Genomic DNA, 20,783 nt, shown 5'->3' with positions numbered 1-20,783 from the left:
ATCATCTTTCATCCCTATGCAACAGTACACTCTGGCTTGGTGTCTCAGTTTTGCATCCCTATGCAAGATCGTTCAGGGGTTACTTGAGTCATTGGTTCCCTGCTCAATATCATGACTGGGAGCGTCATTTTGAGGTGGTGACTCAACCTTCCGGTCAGCTTTGAGACTGTTCACCCACCCTAAGGCCTGAGTTCTTACATAAAAGATAATTGTTTATACAATATTCTCTAGGAACAAATACCATATTTTTTATTTTAAAAATAATTTGTGTCATGAGCCATACTGTATATCATAATCTTACCTTTATCACTCCACATAGTACTTCCTGATGCTGAAGGAGAAAATGATACAGTAGGTTAGTTGGGGTGGGGAGAGGGATGTCACACACTCCCACTCACCTACCGACAGCCAATTAACCAACTTGTTACCAAGCTTCAACAACTATTTTCTGTTCATGGTGAGGAATACTATTACTTTATATAAAACACTGGCTTGTATAGTACCTAGGAAACTTACAAATACTTTACAAATTGGTATTTTAATATACAGTATTTAGTACTTAATTATGATTGTAATATAATTGTGTTAAATTTTTGTTTACAGTTGGAGCTTTTATGTTGGGTTCTTGATAGTGAGAACAGCAAAAATATTAATTCTGAAAGATTATGCTCTGTCTTGAGCAGTTGTTTATTAGTGTACTTTATCATTCAGGTGTCAAAATACTTTGTCCTTTGAAGTTATACATGCTAACTTTGTCTTAGCAATTGTCAAGTTGAAGGTAAAGAAGTTAGGGTAAGTTTCATGAATGTAGTGTGCTGAAATCGAAGGCTAGTTGTTCCTGCGTCCATTAATTGTCAGTTTTCAATAAGGTTAGCAGAAATGCTAATTATGTACGTAATTGTATTTTCTCTTCACTCGCAATTTCTCTTATACTTTGCATGTGTCATCTGAATATTTTGATGTGTTTCCTTACATATAATTTTGCCACCATGTTTGAGGTAAGTTTACCACATTTAAAAAGCCCTTTTTTGACCACTGGATTTGTTTTTTGTGAACCATAGTGTTAGGGTAAAATTTTCTTTTTATTTATGCTGTAAACAGGCCACTTGAAACAAACTGATAAGTTATATATACCAATTTCATGTTTTATATTAGCTCTTAAACTTCCAAAATGCCTTTCAAAAACTCCAGATTGTTCATTCATGGCTGGCGGGAGATTATAGTTTGACTAGCAAAAGTTTACCGCATTTAAAAATAACTTTGTTATACTACACCCAAGCAAAAAAAAAAAAACTTTCCTGTGGTTTTTTTTTATTACATCTTTGTTCATATATATCTTTTAATTAAGTAGAGGAGGAAGTAAAACATTAAAAGAAGAATGCAATAAATAATTAAAAACCAAATATTAATTATTTGGCAAGAGTCAGAATGGATTGATTAATCTGGTGGCCTCAGATTTTTTATTGAATAAAGTAATTCACAATCTCTCAGTGGAGTAAGATTTCAGAGTCTAAGTATGAGTTAAGTATTTTCATAATCGGCACAGACTGACAAATATTCATGGGCTGTCTGTAATAAAACAAATGTCTCATTAGAGAGTCTTAATAAGTGCTTAAGAAGGCAGCATTGCATGCCCTGTTACACTTTGGACTTGTAGCTATCTACTTGATACATTTTCAGTTTTGAGTCAACAGGTATAACCTAAGGTAGTAAAATATTCCTATGCCTTTCTTGTTAGGTTTGCATTCAAAAAGTTAGAGAAAACAGTTGGGTAGAATGGTGGCATAGTTCATTAGTCAAACCTCATCTGTGATGTACGTTTTGTTCATAGTGCCAGACTAACGTTAGAACTTGTAATTTCCAGTAAAAACAGCCATTAGGTTTATGAATTCACAATAGTCATGCTCTGTAATTGATATGGAATTTAGTTTGAGAATTCTAGTTTTGAAAGTCCATCACTGTGCAGTGGTTGTATGATCAGTCACCACCTCCAATGTGGTAATCAGCAAAATAAGAGTTATCAGAAGTTTTCCCTTTACTATTCTCTATTATTAAAAATGAGAAAACATTATTTACAGCAATATACAACCATGTAAAATCTCTTGGAATGGTTTGTTTCGACTTCAGAGGTTAAGAGCTAATTCAAAATAATGGTATATATACAGTATTAAAAGTTGTAAACATTTGAATCACCGTGTGAACAATTTTTTCTACTTAGAGAAATTCTTGTCACCTTGTGAGACTGTTAAAAGGATTTTTTTTGTTTCTTGTGGAATTTGTAAATTGCAACGCTGGAAATTTCTTTTCAGTAACTCATTTTCTGTGTATCCCAAATATGCAAGGTATTTATGGTGTATAATGTTTAGACTAGTTTTTAAAATTGTTTAGTTTTCTAAATTAATGGAAATGTTTTGGGAATTAAACTTATTGTATATAAATTCACTATTTATACTTGATTTCTTTATAAATGGAGTAGTATAGCCTTTTTTTAAGGCATCCTTGAAATTTTCTACAGTATCTTATCCCCTACTTTATGATACTGAAATTTTATTTCTTTCTCACACACAAAAAGGTAATGATTGCACGTAGGAAGTTGCTGTGTGTTGTAATTGAAATGAAAGGTCAGTTTATACGAGTTTTTCAGGAGATAATTTCCTGATAGTTACCACATGGGCTCAGCTACAGATTTCAGTATCAATGATATACCAGCAATGTATTTTGTTTAATGTCTTTCATGTAGACTACAAAGTCAATACTGGTACACTTTTGTCATAACAGCAGTATAGATTTTATTTTTATAGATATTTGGAAATACTGTTTATGCTGATTCAGGTATCAAGAGATATGGAGTGTATAGCCATAATTATATTATTATATTCAGAGCACTGAGTTTAATTTTTACCATAAGGAGTTTTACATCATTAAAAACCTCTTCTCTAACAAATATTTACATTTTTTATTAAAAAAATTATTTTGTAATCTACATTTTTCACCTTCACATAACGGTTTTTAAGCAAATCACAAAGGTAGGAAATTTAAAAATTCATTTAACCTCAACTTCTCCTACTGGTTCTTGCACAGTCATAATGTCGCCTATTGGACTTGCTTGAGTGAAAAGTATAGGAATACTGGATAACTTCGGATTTGTTACCTGAAGCCGTCGTATCCAAGAAAGAAGAGAATCTCTACTTGATGTACCTGAAAAAAAAATAAGGCAAATCTTGTTTTACATTAGTAGGTCATGAAACAACTTGTCCTTTCCATCTGCTGGTTTTTCTCCTTGGCTTTTACAATTTTATCCTACTAATGCTCTCCACATATGGCTACTGGAGGATAAGAGCTTTTCCACACCTGTCGTCTAACTTGTGACTAGCACCAGCTAATTACGCACCTACTCTAAATTAATATAGTACGAATCTTAACTGTCCTTTCTAAGTGTTCAGTAAGATGTTTGGACAAAATGTAACAACTCGGATAGTAAATTTTAACTTTTCCTAAAGACAATAAATGAAGACTTCAGTTTTCCTTTCAGCTTTCATATCTAGTGAATAAAGTGAATGCTGATTTTCTGATAACAAAAGTTAGATATGGAGATGGTGAAAACCTATTGGGTGCAGGGGACATGTTTCACTTATAAAGAGTACACGTAAACAACTATTACTATCACTTCACTTTTGACTAGAACAGTGTAAAGCAGTCAAATATTTTCTTTTAAATAAAGCTGCAGTCAAAGATTTTCTTTTAATTATTAAAATTAAAGCTATGAGTCATTACAATAAACAATGCTAAAAAATTCTAGTAAGTATATGAAGTGTGTTAGTATTGGTCACTGTTTGCAACCTATTTTTAAAAAAATATTTTTTGGGTGCCATTGGTTTAAACAATTACCTTAGCAGACAAGTTGTGTGGATACTTACTATAAGAGTATTCAGTACACAGCACTGCACCGGTAAGGCCCTTAAACAGTGAGCAAGCTATGCAGCTAGAGTAATTAGCCAAATACTTTGCATCATTTATATTTTGTCAATACAAGGATGCTGTCATTTCTTTAATCATGACTTTGATGACTCCAAGCTTACATCAATAGGTAAAAAAAAAAATGTATCACTTAATGATGGTCACCATATTCATGTCTTCATCTGAATTTATTAAATTACATAAATTCATTTTAATTTTCTGAAGACATTTTGTTACACAGATGCAGGGCATTTCCTTCAAATGATACTTGCCTGGAGCAGGTGAGCAATGTCTAAACCCAGAGAGATGAAAAGGGATTTGTCCATTAATATCAGGAAGGCCACCTAGTCAGGCATTATGCAATGTCTCTGGCTTCCAAACAGGATACGTGAATTTGAAACTAAGCCATGGCAGTTCATTAAGAAGCCACTCCCCATACACTTAGTTAATATCCAGAATTCAGGGTGGTTGAAGGAGTGGAACGAATTATTTACAATTCAAGACAATTCCAGGCCTAACTACAGTGGCTAGTATTGAGATAGGTTTCCTTTGTCATGACTGTAATGCAAGGAATCTGTGGCATCTGGCAACTCGTGTGCATACGAGGTGGAGAATAGTCATAGACAACACTTGTAACCCTGTGATGCATTAGTCTTTCTTCCAAACCAGGATATCAGAGGGGCGGCTACAGGTGGGCAATCAATGTTAGACCTCAGGTTTATTAGCTATGAATAATACAAATTGATTATAATTTTTCATTCGTTCGTATTCGGAACAAACCTTCGGTCTTAACAATAGGATAAACTCTTACTTGGAGGGAGGCACAAGGAATCCTGAACTGACTGGGGGTTCAGCACACCTGACCTCCCTCCTTTTCTTAGTAAGTTTAGAGTTCGAGTTCTAAAGAAGGGGGAATCCTGCCGTGAGAGAATTGATATGACGGTACCTATGAACTCAGCCCGCTGGGATTAAACACAATGAGACATGACCAGACTCATTGCATTCAAGGAAGATAGAGAGAACTCCATCTGTTCAAGCAAATAACCAAAAAAATGCAACACAGTATAGCCACCGCACTCGCCTGTATCAGACCAGTTGCAGTGTATGATGTGTCTATTCTTCAACCACAGCCCATAGGAATAAAGAGATTGAAGAACCCGACCCCACCTAATTCATTCTCCTCCTTCTACTCAATCATCTTAGTTAAGATACAAACTATCCCGCCAGGGGCACAGGATGAGATGAGCTATAGAACTTGTTGAGCAGCTACCACTGGACCCAAGGAAAAAGTGTCCAAGGACCTGTAGGATATGTCCTTCATGTACAAGGAAGTGAAAGTGGTCTGCCGAAGCCAGGAACCAGCATTCAAAATCCTATGAACAGACAAGTTCTTCTTAAAAGCCAGAGAAGAACTCATTCCTCTGATGTCATGTGCTCTGCCGAAGCCAGGAACCAACATTCAAAATCCTTTGAACAGACAAGTTCTTAAAAGCCAGAGAAGAACTCATTCCTCTGATGTCGTGTGCTCTAGCAGGCACAGTATCCATGACAAAACTTGATGGTGAGGAGTAAGCTCGTTTAATTACCTTATGAAGCCAGAATGAAATAGTATTCTTGGATACTTCTTTCTTGGCTTAGCCCGTGCTAACAAAAAGTCTACGACACCTATGTTTTAGGTGACGAGTCCTGTTTAGATAGCGACACAGAGCTCTGTTTCGTCTTTCCTCCTAAATTACAATACGTCTACAATAAAACTAGTTTTTAAACAAACCCATTAATCACATATCAGTGCTCTCCCTTCCTCTCACTCTTCTAGATGGAGTTGGCACAAAAAAACAAGCAGTGTATGTTTCACAAAAAATATATTAAGTCCCTCAGATATGAACTAGGTTTTTTTGAAATTGTACTCTCACATACAAAGGTTCACAAATACAAAACAGCCTAAGTAACCAGCTCATAATCCTTCAACTCACTACCTTCCATTTTTTTTTTCAGTCACTAGGTACTGGTTACTGCTATCAGCCTAGCTTTATATCAAGAAGTCTTACTAACTGATTTCCCTCGAAATTAGATGGCCAATAGCTGAAAGTTTTTTGCTCAAAGTATCAAGAATTCTTATAGCTATTTGTACATAATTCAATGTTTTGAAAGTTTGGATTTTAATTTTATTTCCTATTTTCCTTGCATTTAAATAACCAACAACTTAAGCTTTTTTTTAAAATACAGTTATGCCTCTTGAAATGTAGGCTATCAGTTTTAGGCTACATAGGTGATCAAGCTAGCCTATGTATCCTGATCCTGGATCCAAACACTGAGAAGTCTCTCCATCTCAATTACTTATTTATGTTTCTTGGAAATACATAACCTATTCATATTAAAGCCATTGTGTTTATACTCGGGTAGAAACACCAATTCAATAAAGTGGACTGAACAGTAATCAAATGGAAACTGTACTATACTACAAATCTGGTATGAAGAAGTTTCCACAAAATGTTTATTCACCTTTCATCAGGAATAAAAACAATACTTATCACTATGCAAAATACAATTAAATATGCATGTATGGACTATGTCCTGTCATATAGCAACAACTAATAAAATCAGTTATTGCGTCAAGCAAAATAGGGTTATTGATCAGCTTTGCAAATCTATGAGATTGTTATGACAAGTAAATTCCTGGACAGAAGAAAGTGCCTCATCTCCATTCAAACAAAAGTTCAAGCTCCAAACAAGCAGGTAAATAACGCTTACCAGTTGCACAAATGGCCATAATAATACCATCCTCTTGTTCATGCACACTACATTTCTTGACAAGAGATGACTCCTCTTCCATCACACCCGTGAACCAATGTTTAATATTTGATACATCTGCAAAACACAACAATAAAAATCACAAAGTTATTGGAGAACTAATTACAGTTTATATATACCGTACATAAAATTTTGATAATTTACTTAAAAATGTCACTAGGTTAACAAATTCTTATTAAAAAGACAGTGGATGTGAAAGCTACTACCATTTCTAAAACAGATCATTAACCCTCTTACGCCGAAGCCCTAAAAATCAAAACCTCTCCCGTATGCCGGGGCTGGTTTGGAGTGAGCATGGAAGCAGAAAAAATAATTTTTTCAAAAAATCACAGCGCGCTTAGTTTTGAAGATTAAGAGTTCATTTGTGGCTCCTTTTTTAGTCATTGTCTGAAGTTTAGTATGCAACCATCAGAAATGAAAAATAATATCATTATCATATGTAAATAATGCGATATATGGTAGCAAAAAAAAAAAAATCATAAATAATTGTATTCAAATCACGCTGTGCAAAAAACGGTCAAAGCTAAAGAGTTACTTTTTTTTCGTTGTATTTTACACTAAATTGCAATCATTTTGATATATAATTACATTGTAAAACAATAAAAGCAACACCGGAAAAATATTATCACAAAATGATGTACGAATTTGTAACGCGCCGACGTAAAAAAATATTTTTTTCAAAAATTCACCGTAAATCTAAATATTGTTCTAGAGACTTCCAATTTGTTTCAAAATGAAGACAAATGATTGAATATTACGATATGTAAGAGTTTTAGATTAACATTGCAGATTTTGACCATTTCGGACGAGTTAAAGTTGACCGAATGTCGAAATTTTTATATATATATTTTTTTATATGCACATATTTCGGAGATGGGAAAAGCTACAACCTTCAATTATTTTTTATTGTATTCTTCATGAATTTGCGCACATTTTGATATATGAAACTCTATAAAAAGGCTAATATGAAAAGGAGCAAATATTAGGATAATGCGAAGTACGCATTTCTGAGACTTGCGGCCGCGAATCGGCGCACGGAGGGAAGTTAAATATATTTTTCAAAAATTCACCATAAATCACAATATTGTTCTAGAGACTTCAAATTTGTTTCAAAATGAAGATAAATGACTGAATATTATTAGGCCGTAAGAGTTTTAGCTTACAATTGTGTTTTTCAACTATTTTGGTAGAGTCAAATTTGACCGAACGTGGGTTTTTTTCTATTTATCGTGATTTATATGCAAATATTTCTATATAAGAGAAAAGCTACAACCTTCAATCATTTTTAGTTGTATTCTACATGAAATTGCGCACATTTTCATATATAAAACTTTATGTAACAGCTAATTTTAATTGGTGCAAACATTTCGACAATCGCACAAAAAAAATTCAGGTTTTTTCGGAAGAGTTACCGCGCGGACGTAAGGAAATTTTTTTTTTTTTTTTTTTTTTATAAATTCACCATAAATCAAAATATAGTGCTAGAGACTTCCAAGTCATTGCAAAATGAAGGTAAATGATTGAATATTACTAGAATATAAGAGTTTTAGCCTACAATTGCGTTTGTCGACCATTTCAGTAGAGTCAAAGTTGACCGAAAGTTGAAATTTTTGCACTTAATGTTATTTATATGAAAATATTTCAAAACTGATAAAAGCTACAAGCATGGGTTGGTTTTAGTTGTATTGTGCATGAAATTGCACACATTTCCATATATAAAACTTTATGTAACGGCTAATTTAAAATGGTGCAAACATTAGGACAATCGCACGAAAAATTTTTCGGAAGAGTTACCGCGCGAACGTAAGGAAAAAGTTTTTTCATAAATTCACCATAAATCGAAATATTGTGCTAGAGACTTCCAAGTCGTTGCAAAATGAAGGTAAATGATTGAATATTACTATAATATAAGAGTTTTAGCTTACAATTGCATTTCTCGACCATTTCGGTAGAGTCAAAGTTGACCGAAGGTTGAAATTTTTGCACTTATCGTTATTTATATGAAAATATTTCAAAACTGATAAAAGCTACAATCATGAGTATTTTTTTGTTGTATTTTGCATGAAATTGCACACATTTTCATATATAATACTTCATGTAAAGGATAATTTAAAATGGTGCAAAAATTATGTCAAAGTGACGAAATAATTTTTGAGATGTGTCACCGATAGTTTTTAGTGCGATAAGAAAGAAATTCGCGCTTGCTCACCTGCGTAGCGATTGTAAACAAAACAACGCCTTGATCCGTGAACTCCCAGCATCCCCCAAGGCGCGTGATTCAAAAGTTTTCGGCTGGTAGGCCTATAAGTATTTTTCCGCGAATTTTTAAAAAAACTTTTTTGAGTCGACGTATGATACGTCCATTCGGCATACGGGAGACATTTTGACTCGACGTTTAAAACGTCCATTCGGCGTAGAAGGGTTAACATCATCAAAGTAAGGCTCTGCTAATCAGGTATTTATGGGAAAATACCTCTGCTGGACTTTCCGAAGACTGCTTGGCTAGCCTAACAAGTTTAATGGCCTAGGTTACAGCTATGCCAAAGTTATAAATCCACTAAAGGAGTAATTTATCATTTTTTTCATGATTTAACACAGTAAAAATTGTCACGGATTGCCAAGGGGTATGTGTGTGGTCCCAAATACCTTGTGACCAAGAACAGATGCCAAGTCTCTTGCATACACTATTTTGTTAACTTTACCGGTTTCCAGCTGGCGCTAGAGGATTTACCCTAATGTTAGGAGCAAGGGTTTTTTTTGTTTATGAACAATATATATTTCCCACAAATTATTACTACATATTCATAGATACCCTTACTCTGTGCAAACAACTCCCAGTCACACCAGCTTGATAGATCTTGGAAATGGACAGATGGCATGAGGCATGACCAACTAACACTTCACTGGCTGAGAGCAAAGCATCATTCTTCTGTAGATTTGACTGAAGTTGTGCTGTTTTGCTTCCCAGGAGCATTGACTCTCATTGGCTTTGTGATGTGTACCATATCTGTCAGCATATTAGACGCACTTTTATTTTTAAAAATGTATAAAAAAAACTCCCCTGCGTTCAATGCAGCCATATTACAGATGGGAGATTGAGCGCCAGAGACTAGGATTAGCCTAGCCTATGATGAATAACGGGGTAGGCACAAAAATTGTTGCCAATCATAAAACATTGGAAAATATGCCTAATTATTACAGTAAATTTTGTTACTAATAATAAAATATTGAAAATAAGCCAAATAACCAGTCTCTTATCATAAAAAACTGTAGATGATACATTGGCAGTTTGCCAGTCAGCCCTCAGCTAAACAGGCCTCAATTAACAGATTTTTTATGACAAAAAGGCTTTTATTTGTGTATAAAGAAATAGCATATTACTCCTTCCTAAGTTCAGCTGAAAACTTTTTAATTTAACTTACAAACTTACCATCAATTTCCGAAGGTTTTACTGGAGGCGGTGGTGGTTTACTTTCTGCTCGAAGTATGAAGTAACCTACACACTTATCGCGTAAAAATATTCGGAAAGGGCCCTCAACCTGTAAACCACAAGCACAAAATGTCTCAAGTCACTAATATAGTTAAAACGGGTAAAAAAAAAGACCAGTTACGAATCTTTTCTTATGGTAAAATTATTGAAATTTATGAAAGTCAATATGTACCTTCAAAACAAAATTAATGTTTCACACATACTAACTCAAAATTCCAAAGTGCTTCATACCTATTATTCATTAGTCCAATTTCTCAAACACTGTACTACTGCCTAAAAGAACAGGATGATCATGGAGCTGGCAGGGAGGTAAAAGTGAAATCCTTGCAAAATGATATTGTTATGATACAATAAAGTTTCATACATACTTACCTGGCAGATATATACGATTAATGGCCCACCCAGCCTCCCCGCAGGAGACAGGTGGAAGAGAGAAAATATGATAGAAAACGGGAATGGTTCCTAGTCCTGCCACCCAGGGCAGGCCGGTAGATCACCTGACCTACCTGTAGCGAGTGGCGCGAAATTTGAATTTCTGTCGGGGACAACGGAGTCTTAGCTATGTATATATCTGCCAGGTAAGTATGTATGAAACTTTATTGTATCATAACAATATCATTTTCATACAATCAACTTACCTGTCAGATATATACATAGCTGATTGGCACCCTTTGGTGGAGGGTAAGAGACAGCTACTTATGGAATAGACAGGTAAACAACATATGTTGTAGGTATAAATAAACCTTGGTTCCTACCTGATAGGTGGTAGACTTCGTGGCTGCTGCCCAGGAGTCTGCATCACCTCAAGAAACTTTAGCGAGATATATGATCTATGGCCAAGAGTTCTTGTGGGTCTGCCAATGGGGTCTTATCCGCTTACTCGGCAGAGCCTGAAAGGACTTTGTCAATGGGTGCTGATCCACTTATGTGACAATACACCTTATGAAGGAGCACACAACCAATCCCAACCACCTGATCCTAACCACCGTGTTAGTATTAAAAATTGTTCCGAGTTATCCCCAAACTCTTCACAACAACCATAACTCAAAAACACATTACGCACACACACATAATTTAAAAAAAAAAATAATGACACTCATCTAATAAGATATCACAAGAGTTCCTTACTGAACAATAGTGACTGGCCACCAGTGCGACGTCTGCACTTTGTCAGCAGAAAGTCTAGAACATATCTAATAGACGGTATGTAAAATTTAAAGGATTGGTGTTATCTCCTATACCCAGGATCGTATCCGCTGACACAAAAGGACCTATAGAAAACAATTCTCATAGGTCACACAAACATCTCTCAAGTAGTGAGATGCAAATACTGAGTTGCATCTCCAAAATGTCGCTTCCAAGATATTCTTTAGCTACATATTTTTATGAAACGAGAGAGATGTCGCTACTGCTCTTACTTCATGAGCTTTCACTCTTAGAAGTCGAAAAGCGTCGTCAGGACAGATCTTATGCGCATCTGTAATGACACTTCTCACAAAGAACGCTAGAGCATTCTGAGACATCAGTCTTGTGGGGTCTTTTACTGCGCACCAAAGACCTTGTGTAGAGCCCCCCATCTGGTGTTTTCTCTGAAGATAGAATTTCAGAGCTCTTACAGGACAAAGAGATCTTTCTGCCTCTCTCCCTACGAGACTCGATAAACCTTTAACCTCGAAGGTCCTAGGCAAGGGATTCGAGGGATTCTCGTTTTTAGCTAGAAACAAAGCTTTAAACGAGCAAATGGCTGAGTCCCCCTTAAATCCTACTTTAATAAATCCTCTAGAGCATGCAGTTCACTAACTCTTTTTGCTGTGGCTAAAGCTAATAGGAACAAACATTTTCTAGTCAGGTCTCGAAAAGACGCCAGATGGGGAGGTTCGAACTTTTCAGATGATAGGAATTTTAAAACTACATCAAGGTTCCAGCTAGGAGGAGCTGGCCCCGAAGACTTCGTAGTTTCAAAGGATCTTATGAGATCGTGGGGATCCTTATTCTCTGTTAGATCTAGTCCTCTATTCCTGAAGACTGCAGAAAGCATACTTCTGTAACCCTTTATTGTGGGTACAGATAGATGCGAATCTTCCCTCAAGAATAGTAAGAAATCAGCGATTTCCGTCACAGAGGTAGTGGAGGAGGACAACTTCTTAGACTTGCACCACCTTCTAAAAACTTCCCACTTAGACTGATATACTCGTCTAGTGGAAGCTCTGTGGGCTCTCGCAATCGCGCTTGCAACTTTGCGAGAAAACCCTCTCGCTCTGACAAGTCTTTCGATAGTCGAAAGGCAGTCAGAGCGAGAGCGGGGAGGTTTTGATGATACCTCTGGAAGTGTGGTTGTTTGAGAAGATCCGTCCTTCTTGGAGGGATCTGGGAAAATCCTACTGTCCACTCCACCACCTCTGTGAACCAGTCTTGTGCTGGCCAAAAGGGGGCTATCAGGGTCATCCGTGTTCCTTCTGAAGCCACAAATTTCTTTAGAACTAGTCCCAGGATCTTGAACGGTGGAAAGGCATAGACGTCTAAGTGAGACCAGTCTAGTAGGAAGGCGTCGACCATCAGAGCTCTGGGATCTTCTACCACCGAACAAAATACCTCTAGTCTTTTGGAAAGGAATGTGGCGAAGAGATCCACATGTGGTTCCTCCTGCTGAGCCTATCCGCCCTTACGTTCCTTTCTCCCTGAATAAATCTCGTAAGCAGGGAGATATTTCTCTGGGAAGTCCAAAGCAGTAGTTCTCTTGCCAGTTCGTAAAGGAACAAGGAGTGAGTCCCTCCTTGTTTCCGAATGTAGGCCAACGCTGTGGTGTTATCTATATTCACTTGAACAACTTTGTTCGATACCAAAGGTTCTAGGCTCTTTAGAGCCAGATGTACAGCAAAGAGTTCCTTGCAGTTTATGTGCCAGGACACCTGTGCTGCTTCCCAGATGCCTGACACCTCTCTCGAGCCTAAAGTTGCTCCCCAACCCTTTTCCGATGCGTCGGAGTATAACACTAGGTTTGGGTTCTGAACCTTCAGGGAGATTCCCTTGTTCTCCTTCAAAGGGGGCAACCACCATTCCAAGTGAGGCTTCATCTCCACTGGAATGGGAAAGGCGTCCGATAGATTTCCTGTCTTCCAACTCCAAGACCTCTTGAGGAAGAATTGAAGTGGACGTATATGCAGTCTTCCTAGAGGAAAGAACTGTTCGAGCGAGGAAAGGGTTCCTAGAAGGCTTACCCATTCCCTCGCCGACGTCCGTTTTTTCCTTAAGAAGAGAGAGACTTTCTCCAAGCCTCTCGCGAGTCTCTCTTGCGAAGGAAATACTCAAAAACCCCGAGAATCCATCTGAATCCCCAGATAGACTAAGTTCTGTCTGGGGGTCAGCTGCGACTTCTCGAGGTTCATGAGTAATCCCAACGACTTGATCAAGTTCATGGTCAGATAAGGTCCTCCAAACACTGTCTCTCTGATCTGGCCCTGATGAGCCAGTCGTCCAGATACAGAGAGATATTCACCCCTTTTAGGTGAAGAAACCTCGCCACATTCTTCATCAGGCTTGTGAAGACCTGAGGAGCTGTGGACAGGCCGAAACACAAGGCCCTGAACTGAAAGATCCTTCCCTCCGCCATGAAACGGAGGTACTTCTTCGACGAAGGGTGAATCGGTATGTGAAAATAGGCGTCCTGGAGATCCAGAGACACCATCCAATCTCCTTGGCGTAAAGCTGAAAGGACTGAGGCCGAAGTCTCCATGGAGAACTTCTCCTTCTGAACAAATTTGTTCAGAGAGCTGACGTCTAGTACTGGTCTCCAGCCCCCTGAGGCCTTTGCAACCAGAAAAAGGCGATTGTAAAACCCCGGGGAGTTTTGATCCAGCACTAGTTCTATCGCTCTCTTGTCACACATCTGACCCACCATCAGTTGAAGAGTATCCCTCAGTACAGGGTCCCTGTATCTGGCTGACAGTTCCCGCGGAGTTGACGTTAGGGGAGGACTGTCGTGGAAAGGTATAAGGTATCCCTTCCTTATCATAGACAGAGAAGAGGCGTCCGTGCCTATACGTGCCCAGGCCTCCGCAAATTCTAAGAGCCTGGCACCTACTGGTGTTTGGAGAAGTGTAGCATCATTTACCCTTTTTAAAGGGACGGAAGGCAGACTTACCTCTCCTCTCAGGAGCCTTCCTTCTTGAGGGTGCTCTGGAGGGAGGGCCTCCTGGAAAGGGCTGAACAGACGTACTCCGGTTCCCTTTCTTTTTCTTTTCACCGCAGCCGCAGGTCTCTTCTTCCTTGATGACTGAGTAAGAAGGTCTTGAGTCGCCTTCTCAGTTAATGACCGGGAAATGTCTTTCGCTAACTGAGAAAGAAACAAAAAGTCCGATAAGGGAGAGTACAAAAGTGCTGCTCTCTGAGAGTGGGAGACCGCTTTGGTCAAAAAAGCACTGAAGACTGTCCTCTTCTTAAGAAGTCCCGCTCCAAATAAAGAAAAGATTTCTAAAGAGCCATCTTGAACTGCCTTGTCGATACACGACAATATACAAAGGAGTACTTCTGGGTCGAGTCCTTCTGCGTCATGCGCCTTTTTGGACATCACCCCAAGGGACCAATCTAAGAAATTGAATACTTCCAATACATGGAAGAGTCCCTTGAGGAGATGATCCAGTTCTGAAATGCCCCAAGTCACACGGGAGCGAGTTCAAACCTTGTCTTCTCGACGCATCAACTAACGTTGAAAAGTCTGCTTCAGCCGAAGATGGGAGAGAAAGGCCCATATTCTCTCCCGTCTGATACCAAATGCCCCTTCTGCCAGCGAGTCTCGCTGGGGGCATGCAGAAGACCGTCCTGACCAGCTCCTACTTCGAATCCATCCAAGAATTCAAAGACTGAAGAGCCCTCTTCATAGATATGGTGGGTCTCCGAAGAATTCTTTGCCTTTACGCTCGAAAACAGAGAGCGCGGAGAAGGAGGAGCGGCAGGGGTTAATACGTCTCCATATTCTTCAAGAAGAAGGGCTGTCAAGACTTTGTAGCTTGACAGTCCTTCCCTTCTACGAGTCTCGTCTTCTGAGTTCTCATCTAACTCGGGGTCTAAAGGGAGGAATCCCGTAGAAAAATCAGGAACGTCTTTTTCAATCCTGGGGGGAAGACCAAACTCCCTGATAGGAGAGGGACTAAGGGAGTGATAATCTCTCCTATTCACAAAAGTTTGAGCCTTGTAAGAAGCTTCCCGCTTGGCTGGCGCCACGCGTTTAGGTGGCTCCTCATATATGGATGACGCCTCGTGTCCGCCTAGCGTCCTGGCTGACGCCTTGCGCTTGGCTGGCTCCTCACGTCTAGAAGACGTCTCGCGCCTGGAAGACGTCTCGCATTCAACTGGCGTCCTGGCTGGCGCCAAAAACTTGGCTGGCACCTCACGCTTCGATGACGCTTCACGTCCGGAAGGAGTCCTGGCTGGAGTCTCGCGCCTGGCTGATTCCACGCCTCTGTATGACGCCTCGCGTCTGGAAGACGCCTCACGTTTGGCTGGCGTCCTGTCTTGCGCCTCGCGCCTGGTATATGCCTCTCTCGCTCTTGATCTAGAAAGAATGTCCTCTTCTTGTTTGGAAGAAGAAGCTTCATGCCTGGAAGACGCCTCGCGTCTGGCAGGGGAGAGAGGACGAGACTTCTTGATAGGAAGAGAAACGTCCTTCTTACGAGGAGGATCTCTAGCCAAAACCCCAACCAATGAGGCTAGCTGCTCTTGGACAGCTAGAAGAATTTTCCTTGAAGCTTCTCCCACGTCTCCTTCAATGGGAGGAGAAGGAGAGTTCGAAGGCGAGCGATCCGCTACATCCATGTAGGGAGACGTTGACGCAACCTTAGCCTTTTTGATTGAAGAGGGAGCTTCATCCGAGAAGCGCTCCGGGCTTAAATTCAAATAAGGTTCTCTCCAATGCCTTTTCATGGGCCTGGAAAGGTCCGAATCCTTCCACCCTCGTTTAGGTGAAGGAGAGGGAGAGGAAGAGAAACACTCTCGCAGGACGCTTTTTCTAAAGCGGTCCTGAGCAGTCTGAAGCGAAACAGAGCCTGCTGAAGGGACGTCTGACCGTTGGGGATTCTCCACGACCTCCTTAAGGCTTTCGACTTTCCTTCTCCTCTGGGCATGGGAGCTTGGAGGCGGTCTAGGCCTGGGAGCGTCGCAGAGATGATCAAACACCCCCTCCACAACACTGGGAGCACTCACTTCACTTAACACTTCACTCTCACTATCCTTACCTTGTAAGGCCGCCATTTTGGACCTCATCTTAGAGATAGTAGCCTTCAGATCGGCGATTTCAGAGGCCGATTCTGAAAGTAAAGCTTGTGAATGATTCGACACAGAGGGAGAATCAAAACCATTAAGGTTAGAGATAGGATCAATAAAAGGCTCAATAGGCCTTGTACTCACACTCTTTAAATGTCTAACTCTATCCCTCTCTAACTTCCTCAAATAAGAAGTTAGAGTCTTCCATTCTTCCGCATTCAACCCCTCACATTCATGACAGGTATTAGAAGAACAACATTCAAACCCCCTACATTTACGACATACAGTGTGAGGATCAACCGAAGCCTTCGGTATCCTCACCTTGCAGCCTACATTCACACACATTCTCACACTTCATTTCAGTCAGACATACTGAGAAAAATCAAAAAGCAAGTCCAAATTCAGTCCACAGTAGCGAATGCCAAAAACCACGATCCAGGTACGTCACCAAAAAGCCGAGAAACGATGATCCAAAGGTTGAAATAAGACTCTAAGTCAGGAGGTAGTAACAACAATGTTGATACCACCGGCGACAGAGAAAATATGAAAAACGGGAATGGTTCCTAGTCCTGCCACCCAGGGCAGGCCGGTAGATCACCTGACCTACCTGTAGCGAGTGGCGCGAAATTTGAATTTCTGTCGGGGACGACGGAGTCTTAGCTATGTATATATCTGACAGGTAAGTTGATTGTATGAAAACTAATGCTACAGTTTGTATATGTGAAATAAATGCTTATATTTTAACCAAAGCTATGTAAACATTGAGGAGGCCCATTAGACACCTCAGGTTTGGTTGTAATTCTCATGCAGATTGACTATAATTTCAATTACACTGTAATGGGAAAAGAACCATCCCATTCTGAATCTACTCTTTTGATTGGCTACAGTTCCATCAACCAAGAGAAATGCACTAAGGTAGTTTCAATAAATCAAATCTGGGTTCATACAATGAATATTTAAAGGATGATAATATGAACATTTCAAGGATGATATCGGTGTCTTAGCCAATGCAAATCGTCTTTATTGAAATTAGAAAGCAATAATGTGAAAATTATGGCTCTGATACTGAACAACTTTAGTCTCAATGAGGGCAATCAATTACTTAATTGAAAAAAAGAACTTTTCTGTTGCCAAGAGCTCGACAAATAGTTGAAGCTGACCAATGAACTGCAGCGGGCTGACAGGTATCACCAGCAATTGTCATTCATCATAGGTTACTAAATCATACCAGTTAAATAACTTGGTGAGGCCTGCAGATTGGCAATCTTGGACGGGACATTGGCTCTCTAAGCAATGTGGTGGAAAAACATCTCAACATTAAGAGGAAGTAATATCAACACCACCAAACCAAAAATTAATCAAATACATGTACCACAAAAAACAAATGCTAACCTAGGCTTACACTGTATGGTAACATTAAATTACTAGCAGGGGCTGCGCCTAATGAGCCCTACTCTTAGGTGTAGCAAGAGGAATAGAAGAGACATGCAAATCTGTGTTTAAAAGATTTGGAGAGAGGTCTACTAAAGGAAAAATAACCTGGATCTTAGACTTAGCCTAGCTAAATGGTTGTACAACAGAATCAACTGTCATTTTCTTCTATTTGTCCACTTAATAAAGTCCTCATAAAGTATAAATCCAAAGGCTTCAATAACAAATGTGGGTTACAGGAAGACTATGAGGTTCTACATACAAAGGGATCAAAGAGGTCCAAATTCAACATAGAAGATGCAACTCTACAAGAGCTGAAAAGAGCCTAAAAGGATGACCAAATTCACCCACGGAAAATATACTTAAGGAAAAGAGATAACTAATCACCCTAGCTATAGTCATGACCACAAAACACAAAAAACACTACTTTAAGTAAGGATGAAAACTCAACTTGAAAAAATTGAAGAAGTAGAATGCAAAATAGCCATTGATATTCTATGGAAGTTCAATAATCCTTTAAAGCAAGAAAACTGATTATGCCCTACATCAAAATGCAATCACAGTTAGCATCCAAGCCATAATTAATTGTTTGCAATCTTCAAGCAAAATCTATGGTATTTGCATTAGAGATTTATTTTATTAGCATACAAAACTGTTTATTCTAACCATACACTGATACCCTACCAGTTGCTTCGTATCTTTTTATAAAATCTTCATCACATATTGTTTGATGAGACTTACTCAATAATTCTCACCTTTATTGGCTCATCAACAGGGTGTTCTTCAACCAACTGTTCTTGTATATGACTCATTCCGCTCACTATCCATGTATCATCAACAGCGTCTTCCACGTCTTTGGTCTGTAAGGCACAATGAAACTCCCACATCATATAATATCCAACAGATATCTTGAACTTATGAATTGCTAGCAATAGTTTAGGCTGTCCTGAATTTAAAATATCATCTGCATTCTGCACAGGTACTATTTTATCGGCATGGAACGGAAGTTACTCATCAGTCTCAATGCAAGGGGTTAAAATTTCTCCAAGAATTAGTTAACCCTCTACTGGATACCCACAGTAGTTAATCCTCTACTATACACCACAACTGAAAAACAACAGGAAGTTTCATTTACCTGCAAAGGCCCACTTCCTCTACCAATATCAATTTAAGCATATGTAATATAATTGTACTGTAGAACATATCAGGGTTAGTAAAGTGCACAGAAACACATATCAAGGGAAAAAAACTGTTAAGTATATTAACAATCTTCATCATACCGTGCATCTTTTTTTCATTTATCAGCAAGATCATAATAGCACTTCCTAAGATTAAATAAAGAACAAATGAAAAAAATCACCTGGTATATGGTTAACTTTGATGTGGGATCTACAGAACACATCCGAGCTACGGCAAGTTTCGCAAGTTCAAATGCCTCATCTGGAACAATATCAGGTAAAGACCAGGGTGAAGCATTCTGGAAATAGAATGTGAACACAGGGAAAAAAACATTACATTTTGAGATGTAAAATAATGGTGCTATAGTTTCTTAAAACTTTTTCAGGCAGGAAATATATCACAAAAAATAAAATCATTAGGATTGTTAGTAATATCTCCTGTAGCTCAGCATTCTAGTTAAACTACTTAAAAAAATAAAAGTACTATAACCTGTTCACATTTTTCAGATATGAAATGTATCACATGATGCAAACCATTAACACTGTAGGCAGCCTCAACTAATCAGCTTGAAAAAGTATCCTTAGTGTGCCTTAGTGTTTTACTGGTGGGTGTGAAAAATGATATTGTTAAACTACAATAAAGTTTTGTACATACTTACCTGGCAGATATATACTACTTAGCTATAGTCTCCGACGTTCCGACAGAATTTCAATCTCGCGGCACACGCGACAGGTAGGTCAGGTGGTCTACCTTACCCGCCGCTGGGTGGCGGGCGTATGAACCAATCTATCTCTCCAGCCAGATTTTTTCTCTTTCACCTGTCTCCTGAGGGAGGCTGGGGTGGGCCATTAGACGTATATATCTGCCAGTAAGTTATGTACAAAAACTTATTGTAGTTTTAACAATATCATTTTTGTACATGAACTTCCCTGCCAGATATATACTTAGCTGATTGGCACCCTTGGTGGAGGTAAGAGACAGCTAAAGTAATAAGGAGAGAAGAAACAAACAACTGATGTTGTAGGATATAAATAACCTTGGTTCTTACCTGTTTCATGGCAGAAGACTTCATTGATATTATCTCTGAGTCTGCGTTTGCCTGGAGAGCTACAGCTAGGACGTGACCTGATGCTGAAGACTCTCGGATCTACCACTGGGATATGTGATCCCTTTGTGTGGTAGAATCCAAGTCGGATCCTGTTAAAGGGAGTTCGTCCCTATCTTAACAGGTCCTAACCACTACTACTGCAAGGAGCCACACTCATCAGACCACCTAACCAAACTACTAAAGATTAGTATTACGACCTAAAGAGATGCCTTCATGCATCCTCTTTAAGGCAACCAACAACAACAAATACAAGGGGGAAAAATTTATACTACTAACAGGTATGAGTTCCAGCTCCCTGCCCCAGCACTGAATCCGCAGATACGTACGGCCCCAAGGCGAAGCATTTTTCGTAAGTGATTCTCACATCACGTAAGTAGTGGTTCGCGAACACTGACTGACATCTCCAGAATGTTGTCTCCATCAGATTTCGCACGGACATATTCTTGTTGAAAGCAAGAGAAGTTGCTATGGCTCTTACTTCGTGTGCTTTCACTTTAAGAAGCCTAAGATGTTCTTCTCTGCAGGATCCGTGTGCTTCTTTGATGAGGC

The 20,783-nt window shown here is 39.0% G+C and overlaps 1 protein-coding gene across 1 annotated transcript in view; it reads right to left on the bottom strand.

The window, feature by feature from the left end:
• LOC135197033 (evolutionarily conserved signaling intermediate in Toll pathway, mitochondrial-like) overlaps nt 1–20,783 on the bottom strand; it is a 48,488-nt gene that overhangs the window by 7,486 nt on the left and 20,219 nt on the right. The window contains exons 6-10 of the mRNA XM_064223940.1: nt 19,308–19,424; nt 18,703–18,807; nt 10,199–10,307; nt 6,709–6,825; nt 2,994–3,198 (exon numbers count right to left, since the gene is read on the bottom strand). Coding sequence (XP_064080010.1) covers nt 3,044–3,198; nt 6,709–6,825; nt 10,199–10,307; nt 18,703–18,807; nt 19,308–19,424 — 603 coding nt within the window. The 3' untranslated portion in view covers nt 2,994–3,043. The remainder of the gene's footprint in view (nt 1–2,993; nt 3,199–6,708; nt 6,826–10,198; nt 10,308–18,702; nt 18,808–19,307; nt 19,425–20,783) is intronic.

This window comes from Macrobrachium nipponense, chromosome 18, assembly GCF_015104395.2.
Source record: "Macrobrachium nipponense isolate FS-2020 chromosome 18, ASM1510439v2, whole genome shotgun sequence".
In the NCBI taxonomy this organism is placed as follows: domain Eukaryota; kingdom Metazoa; phylum Arthropoda; class Malacostraca; order Decapoda; family Palaemonidae; genus Macrobrachium; species Macrobrachium nipponense.
Note: the sequence above shows the minus strand (reverse complement) of the source record. Positions and strands in the feature narration are given on the sequence as shown.